At 42.8% G+C, this 9,065-nt stretch overlaps 1 protein-coding gene across 1 annotated transcript; it reads right to left on the bottom strand.

Annotated features, from left to right (window-relative positions):
- Nucleotides 1-678: 678 nt before the first annotated feature.
- On the bottom strand, nt 679-3,346 carry LOC125509319 (serine/threonine-protein kinase RIPK-like). The gene is made up of 4 exons (XM_048674268.1): nt 2,770-3,346; nt 2,558-2,693; nt 2,149-2,285; nt 679-1,661 (listed from the first exon to the last, which is right to left on the bottom strand). The coding sequence occupies exons 1-4, from the start codon at nt 3,166-3,168 to the stop codon at nt 966-968; spliced, it is 1,368 nt and encodes a 455-aa protein (XP_048530225.1). The 5' UTR covers nt 3,169-3,346; the 3' UTR covers nt 679-965.
- Nucleotides 3,347-9,065: the final 5,719 nt, after the last annotated feature.

The following is a 9,065-nucleotide window of genomic DNA, read 5'->3' as shown; positions in this document are numbered from 1 at the left end:
TACTAATTCTTTAAACCCTTATCTCAAAGCCCAAGAGTTCTCAAATCTAAAAATAGGCTTACCTATCTATTTTCCCTAATGTCCATAAAAATGGTGTATGGTCAGAGATTTATCTAGCAAAAGCTTGCAAAATAGTCAAGGGGTATTTTTCCTCCCAAGGTGGACACATTAATATCTTGTCTAACTTCTCATAAGTAGGATGATGTTAGGACGAGAGCCCCCGTGGCGCATGCATATATCATGATTCCGCAGAATCCTCCATCACTCTTAACTGAATCTCACACACTACGTGATGCATGCATGGTTTCTTCCTTCCAGAGTTTTTTTGAGGGGTTCTTCCTTCCGGAGTACGTGTGTTACTTCACGATCCCACCTTTCTAACCCAATAATTATAGGCTCAAGGACTCTATAAATCCATGTTCTTTATTTCAATAGGGCATTCATTTGTGTTGCCACTTATCCTTCTTTTCAACGATGGCCTCAGTGCTCACACAATCACAAAGCATTTGAATGTGGTCAATCGTAAGACATCTCTCTCTCGGCATAAGATGATAATCTGCATTTCAATTTCCCTGTGCGGAGTTTTACCAAGGCGTGCATGCATGCCAATTTTTTCTAGTAATACTCATCTCACTTGCGAACAATGGACAATTGTTGGATCAAAATTCTAGAGTGTAAATGAAAGAAACATTGAGCATCCCTTTTAACTAGGCCATTCACAACATCTTGAACAATCCTTGCGAAAATCAAAAACAGACTTTTGTCACACCGTTTTGCATCCCTATATTTATCTAACCCCTGTTGTCACTATCAAGGAGAAAGATGGTCGTAAGCCACATGAGACCTTTCCAAAAATACAAAAGAAGAAAAGAAACACAATCCACAAATCTGAAACAAACTGATGTGACATTGTATCACATCTCTATACTATGTGCACACCATATTGTCCTACACACTTCCCTACCTTAGTCTTGTACCCCTCTCTCCCGGTGGTAGCTTGATGACCTTTGTTGCTGCCGCTGCGCACCAGTGTACCCGGTAATGAACCCATCGCGGCCGCGGAGCACAATGCCGGCATGGATTGCTGAGTCAGGGTACTTCTGCCGGTGCCTGTCTTGATGGTTCTGGCAATGGTGTTGGTGCTTCTCCTCAACCTCCACCTTCATGTCCACGACCTTGTCCTCCTCCACAATGACTGTGAACACAAATGGGCCCACAGGAAAGAAGTCTTGCATGCTGAGGATGGGCTCGAGGGCCTTGACCACCTCCCTCATGGTGGGCCTAGACTTTGGGTTCTGGCTAAGACACTTGTATGCCACCAGTGCTGCCACCTCGGCACCTTTGCATGAGTATTGGCACTCGAGAGCTGGGTCCATGACTTTGTACAATCTGTCAGAGTGCTTGAGGTATGGTCTAGCCCAATCCACCAGGTTCTGCTCCCTTAGCCGTCGTGAACGATCCACTGATCGTAGCCCGGAGAGAAGCTCCAGGAGCACTACGCCAAAGCTATATACATCACTCTTGACGGTCAAGTGGCCCGTCATAATGTATTCTGGCGCTGCATAACCATGAGTCCCCAGGACACGTGTTGTCACATGTGTCTCATCGCCTTGGGGCCCATCTTGGGCCAGCCCAAAGTCGGACAACTTGGTGTTGTAATCCTGAAATAGCAAGCGTAGGAACTTTGTCAAGGAAAATAGCATGAAGTGACGTACAAAGACATAGGTGAAAATTTTCTCCAACTAGATATATTATATAAAATATTAGTACAATTGCACTACAGTTTGTGAATTACTACTCCGTGGGTATTACTGTGAGCTTGACTTATATGGTGAAGCTAGGACATAGCATAAGATTTCTCAAGTTTGTCATGCACCCAAGAATCTTCAAAGTATCAGTCAGGTCACAACAAAGTTCATGGCATCTTGGATAGTTCAACTGGTCAAAAGTTAAAGGTTCAAAATCTAGATTCGACATCAAATTATTTTTTGCTTGTCAGTCAGTTTCGTGGTAGTTCCAATGTATAAGAGGTGTGAAGCTTTTTCGACCACATTTGTTAGTAACCACCACTACAGTTCCCAAATGAATGAGACATTTTCAAAACCGCTTCTTTTCTTTGCAAAAAGTCTAAAGCTACGGGAGGCTTACCGAGTCGAGCAATATGTTGGAGGCCTTGAAGTCGCGGTAGATCACGGGCAGTTCTGCGTCGTGGAGAAAGGCAAGGCCCTTGGCTGCGCCGACAGCGATCTTCATCCTTGTCATCCACGGGAGAGAGCCATTTATGCCTGAAAGGGGATAGAACGATTCAGGTCAGTCTCCTCCACGTTGACCAAGAGTTGTAACTTTCAAGCACTAGGAAGTTGGTAGGAAAAATAATTCTTTAACCCAAATATCCAAATATCTACAGTTCCTCTGTATTAAAAAGAGCAAGTGTTGTTCTTTTGGAAGGCAGAGTGTAGCTCAGCTATCCTCTTGACTTAGAGAAAAGAAAACTTCAGGGGACAAAGAACAGCTCATCGCTGATGAACCAGATGGCAGAAAACAGTGAAGAACTCACTCTTGAAGAGGTGCTTCTCCAGGCTCTCGCCGCTCATGAACTCGTAGACTAGCATCCGGTGCTCGTCCTCGTAGCAGTAGCCGATCAGTTTCACCAGGTTCTTGTGCCTCAGTTGCCCAAGAAAGAAAACCTCTGCCTACAAAGAACAACCCACATAATAAGCTAGCTGTTCAGCGATCGTGCGCGTGCATTTCACTCTGTTTGGCACTCACCAGCCACTCCTTGTGTCCCTGCGTGCCGCAGTCCAGGTCGAGGTACTTGACGGCGACGGGCTGCGCGGCCAGCCCGGGGCGGAGCTTGTCGTCGACGGCGCCCTTGTAAACTGGGCCGAAGCCACCACAGCCGAGGTAGTTGGCGCGGGAGAAGCTTCCGGTCGCGGCGCGGAGCTCGGCGTAGGTGAAGGCGTACAGGTTGGAGCCGGACAGCGTGATGGACAGGTCCTCCGGCGACAGCGTCCCCGACGAGCTGAAGCTCTTGAAGGACATCCTCGACGACGACCTTGGGCAGCCTTTCCCCCTCCGCCCGATCCGCCGCTTGCAATGATCGTCGTTGTCAGCTACTCTGGCGCCGCCGACGCAGCACGAGAACGGGTTCCAAGATTTCGCGGCCATGGCAAGAAATGATAGGTTTTGTATGTAACAATATTGAAGGATCAAGAAAGTTTGCCGCCTCCCGGGAGCTCTCGGGTGAGGGAAAAGGTGAGCTCGGCTTGGGTGGATGCTATGCTGGAGCGGCTAGCCGGGCCTTTATATAAGTGTCGAGTGCGGGTGGCCTAGAGCCCTAGACACTCTGCCGTAGGACAAAACTGCCGATGATGTGATGGCTGGCAAAACAGGGCAAGGGAATGGTGGTGGTTGGTGGCGCACCCCTCCCTCCAACCAGGGTTTCTACCGGCGAGACGGACGTCTAGGTTGCTTATGTTTCATGGAGTTGACTCAAACCTACGTTGTGGGAACGAACATGGGTGGATGCAAGTGACACACCGCGGTTTCATATACCAGATCAGATCAGCCGCGGGTTCGTTTTTATGGTGAAAAGTTGTCCGGGGTGGACCATCATCGGACGTAGGCTAGGACGATTAAATTGACCCCCTAAGCTCCACAAGTTCATTAGGTTTAGTAGACGTGGTTTTCTGGTACTGTCGCCGTCGGTTTCATCGGGTGTGCTACAGCTGCCTTTAGCCTTTGTAGTTAATCCATCCATTTCCTGCAGAAAAGGAAAATCCGTTCACCTTGGGAGATTCTAGTTTGGGCGTGATGTTGTGCAAAGCTTTTTTGGTGGAAAGTGGTATGGAATGATCCAAGGACTGGAAGTTTCCAAATTCAAGCAGAAGAAGTGGAAGGACTGGTAAGATTCTTCGGCAGATTTTTCTCATATACGCTAAAGTTGTTACTACCTAAATATTAAAAAAAACAGGTGATTACGGGGTCAAAAAAATTTGTTGCACCGTTTTACCGAATAAACATATTATATTAGTCCAAAGCAAAAAAAAGAATTTCGCTTACTTTTGTTGAATCTATTTCCCTTATTACTTTTGTATGCAGTACAGATTATGTAGATCGGCATAAGGACACTTAGTGGCTGAGATCAAGGCTCTGATGTAGAACCAGGAGTTTATTCCTCATCAAATTAGACGTGAACAGAGGTTAGCAGATCGACTGACTCTTTACAATCGTACAGAACAGGCCATTGTTGTTTGGCTTAATCGAGGTCCTGCGTGTATTGAGGAATTATTGCCTCTTGACTACCCCCCCCCCCCCCCCCAAAAAAAAAAAATAACAAATACAGTGTCGTTTAGTCGTAAGCTAGTGAAAAGAAAATGTTGGCTTATTTGGGTGGGAACAGATACAATTGTGTTCTTTTTCTCGATAACATGCGTTTTTATTATGATAGCATCAAGTAGATACTAAATATTATAAGTAAAATCCGGCCTCTGCATAACTACAATGCAGATATGATTGTGTTTTTTTCTCTCGATAACAGGCGTTTTTATTATCTCAAAAGGTAGCATCAAGTAGATACAAAATATTGTGAGTAGAATCTGGCCTCTGCATAACTAAAATACATATATAATTGTGTAGACCGGCACAAAAATAATTTACGTGACTTTTACACACATGAACGAATGATTTAGTCGTCTCGGGAATAAACAACCATCTTAAGCGGTACGCGATTCCGCTAAAGTCTGGCCTTTGCATAACTAAAATATATATATAATTGTGTAGACCGGCACAAAAATAATTTACGTGACTTTTACACACATGAACGAATGATTTAGTCGTCTCGGGAATAAACAACCATCTTAAGCGGTACGCGATTCCGCTAAAGTCTGGCCTTTGCATAACTAAAATATATATATAATTGTGTAGACCGGCACAAAAATAATTTACGTGACTTTTACACACATGAACGAATGATTTAGTCGTCTCGGGAATAAACAACCATCTTAAGCGGTACGCGATTCCGCTAGAGTAAACCACAAATGTTGCTTTGTGTGATAATAATAGTACTCCCTCCGTTTCAAATTAGTCGTTGCATAAATGGATATATTTAGAACTAAAATATATCTAGATACATCCATATCTGCGACAAGTAATCCGTAACGGAGGAAGTACTTCCTATGTTCCATACTACTTCTCACTGTAGAGTGTAGACTCTATGATTAATCATAGCATGTGATACGGTGCAAGTTGTGCCGGTGAGGATTAGGGTAGAATTGCCCTTTTATTTTTATATTCTATATATACACGGGGTAGCATAAGTAAGGTGGTATACAACGGATCAGTGGGGAAATCAAGAATATGGGCTTCTTTGATTCAAAGGATTCTTGAAGGAATTTTGGAGGATTCTAATCCTTAGGAATTTTTCCTATCTTAGTTGTTTGATTCGTAGAATTGTAAACTATAGGAATTTTTCCATATGATTCATTTGCATTAGATTTTATAGGAAACATCCCATCCACTCAAACCTCTTTGAAAAAATTCTGCGTTTTTTCTATGCACAATCAAACACTCGTACTATCCTGTAGGATTCAAGACGACATTCCACTCTAATCTCATGTTTTTTTTAAACCAAAAACATAAAAAAAGAATAACTCTAATTCCATGTTCTTCCTATTCCCGCGTTTTGGAAATCCTACAAATCAAAGAGGCTCTATATTTTTTCCGAATAATGCCAGGCAGTGCAAACAAGGGAAATGTTACCATCAGAATAGTTTTACAAGTAATCTCAACCGTTCTAATCTCATGTCACTGAGTGCGTCTTTGCAGCAGGCAGTTGTTACAGGTAGTCGACCAACTAATTTTGCCGCCTAGTCTTGGCTCACCCTTGCCATCATCAAACTATCAAGTGGCCCAACTGGTAGAACCTAACTAGGTAGTACAACTTTTAGTTGTGTAATTAGCTAGCCGGCTTGAAAGCTAGCTAGTTTTCTGCTTAATCCTAGTTGCAAGCTAGGCCAAGGAATTCGATTCCTACAGATACTAGTACAATGCCCGTGCGTTGCCACAGGCAAAATACAGGAAAATAAATTAAATTGATGACTAAGTGACATGAGTGAAGTCCTACAAATATATATCATATTTTATGAATTTCTTTAGCAGATACTACAAGAGCAACTATGCATCGACCACATGTTTTTTATCAGTGCTAAAAATTTTTGATCATCGTCTTCTTCCTCCTCTTTGTCTTCCTCCTTCCGTCCCAATGACCCATCCTCCGACGCTGGTCGTGGCCGATGTCAATATCGTGTGCCACCCTACCTGAGCCGCCTTAAGATTCTTCATTGGTTCACCATTGCCCCGACACCGATCGAGGCCGATGTCGATGCTGCCCTGCTCATTCTCAAAACAATTATGCAAATCTCAGATGATCTGTTAAACGAAACATGTTATCCGTGCTTAGCGAGATGGCATGTGCATAACTTATATGAAGCATGTGAAAGAGGGTATCATGTTTTTAGAGTTATGGATTGATCAGTATCACCATGCATGGAAACTTAATGCTTTCTAGAATTAAGCCATAATTTTTTCAAGCAAAGCACCATATTTTTCTTATGCTCTAGAAGGATGAAGGAACTGAAATCAACCTTAATGTTTGGCACAATTTTTCGACAATGTATTGAAACTCGTAGACCCTTTGTTCTGTATTGAAACTCATAGACCTTTCACTCCAGCTTTGTTTGGTTTCTCTGACCACCAATGACACATGAAGATAACCACAAGTGTCCCGTCTTCAGTGTGGCCATGACACAGTCCAGGAGCCTAAGCCAAATATCCTCAAGCATGAGTACATGCCATGCCCGCTGCACTTTCTTGTATATCTCATATTAAATTATTAATAAAACAAGAAAATTGTAGTTTGATGCAGCTAGGATACATAACTTTGGTACTTTCCAGTTAACATGAAAACTGTACACCTATACAAAACACAATCAACTTTTGCAGGAACAAAATTGGATCCCAACGAATTTAGAGAGAAGCACTAAAAGAAGCATGGAGAATACCACCATACTTACCAACGGCAACACGGGGAGATGAGCGGGCAGAATGTATCTTGCCTGATCAAAGTCATTAAACCTTGATCCGTCGTTCTGTGTCCATAGGTGGTGCCAGACAGTGCGGATGACAGCGCAATGCGAGATTGCATCCAGTAGGTTCGAAGGGGCACGTGGACGCGGAGCTCGACGGCGGTGGCTGCGGAAAATAGGACGGCGTCAGCATCGAGGGCGCACATGAGAGGAGCAGCACGGCAGACCGGCGATCGTGGCATCGGCGATGCGCTTGATCCGGCCTACGTACAAAGAATTAATGTAGAAACAATAAGATTACAGACCAATAACCATACTGATTAGCAAGTACTACTAAAAAGTGCAGTGTTACTAAAATAGAAGGGGGTGGCCATTCACTGAAGCATGTATGCATTTTTCTCTTTCAAAGAGAACTGCTTATAGACTTACAACTGAAGTACTCTATATGTTGGCAATGCCGGAAAACATTCCATGAATGATCGGATCGTCAAAGCTAGTGTAACTTCCTAACATAATTATTGTTCATATTTTATTTGGCAAGCAAAGGCATCCAGATCTGTGAACGTCTAGCACAGACAACGGTGATTAAATCAACGGACATATATAGTAGTCTGATGGCCTAGTTCCGCAAGAGCAGTTAAGAGTGAACCTCTTAATAGTGCATTCAGGTGACCCTCCCCAAAAGAAAATATATATTAGAGCACATGCACCCAGGCCCTCTGTAATTAGCCACCCAGCCCCTCTCAGAACCATAGGGATGCTGAGTCAAGCAAAACAATCACTCCAAAGCAAGAAAAGGAAGTACCGACTTAAGTATATATATAATACAAAACCTATGCAAAAATCCACTTTTCTATATATCAACTTGCAGTAGATATATTCTGTTTATTTAGCTAAACTTCTACAGTCACACCTTTAAAAGATGCATCTTGTTCTCCTCCACAAGAAAATACAACTGTTAAATCCCGAGATCTCAATCATGAAATCATTGTAAGCAATGTGATTCACAAGAGAGGCTCCGGACATCTTGGGTTCACCCTACTGCAATTCATGAATTAGTGATTGTTTGAGAATCAAGTGGGATTGTACCTCGAGACAATGTATTCTGCATTTGTGAATGCTTGATATTCAAATCAGGGAATTCTATTCCAAATAGGTTAACCAGCCCAAGGTTACTGTGAAAATCCTCCCCCTGGAATAGTTTGAGTGCTCATGCTCAGATATTGACTACTTGAGAGTAAAAATAAACTTTGAAGCTGATATAGTATGACTAAAACCTAAATAACAACATCTGTCAAGTGAAATTGCATTGGAACCTGTTGTGTTCATTATAAGTTTTGGAAGTAAAAAAATCTATGGGAGGTATAGTAGAGCCTAGAGGATGGTTCGCCTGCTCTTTGCTTTCATAAGTTTTGAAAGTTGTTCAATATATGAAGAACTGAATGTGCCAACTTCAGTTGTGCATAAACACTCGATCATGTGAGCTTCAACGACACAACCACCACATGCAATCGAACATCATTAACATCCAGAAGAGAATGTGTCAGTTTCAGTCTTGCAAGAGCACAACACATAATCAGGGGTTTGATGATTTGAGGCATTTTCTTCATCAGTCAAATATGCATGTGTGTACAGAGGGACGATAGCAGCAGCAGGCTAATAGCATCTACAATGCAAGTCGCCTGTGCAAATGCATAGAGATTAAGAAAATAGATACGAAGTCGTAAAATCTAAAATCATCTAAATGCCCTCTCTCAATGCTTGACGCTAAGTAGGGCGCTTAATTACAAGCTGCCAACACCTTCAGTATTCTATGGTTTTCACTTTCAGTTTCAGAAAATTTTCATCACCAACCGAAACCACCTAAATTTAGTGAATTTCAGTGATTTTGGTTAGCATTTCGACAAAAAGGCTGAAATATTCACGAGCTATCCTTAGTTAGTGGAGTACACGTACGGGGTAGTTAGTCCTGAGATGCCA

This window comes from Triticum urartu, chromosome 5 (assembly GCF_003073215.2).
Source record: "Triticum urartu cultivar G1812 chromosome 5, Tu2.1, whole genome shotgun sequence".
Taxonomy (NCBI): domain Eukaryota; kingdom Viridiplantae; phylum Streptophyta; class Magnoliopsida; order Poales; family Poaceae; genus Triticum; species Triticum urartu.
Note: the sequence above shows the minus strand (reverse complement) of the source record. Positions and strands in the feature narration are given on the sequence as shown.

Bases quoted from the DNA above. Each gene is read 5' to 3' on its own strand.
- LOC125509319 (XM_048674268.1), bottom strand. From the start codon at position 3,168: ATGGCCGCGAAATCTTGGAACCCGTTCTCGTGCTGCGTCGGCGGCGCC. The intron at 2,694-2,769 runs GTGAGTGCCAAA...TGTTCTTTGTAG, and splicing joins AGGGACACAAGGAGTGGCTG to GCAGAGGTTTTCTTTCTTGG. The intron at 1,662-2,148 runs GTAAGCCTCCCG...TTGCTATTTCAG, and splicing joins CCAACATATTGCTCGACTCG to GATTACAACACCAAGTTGTC.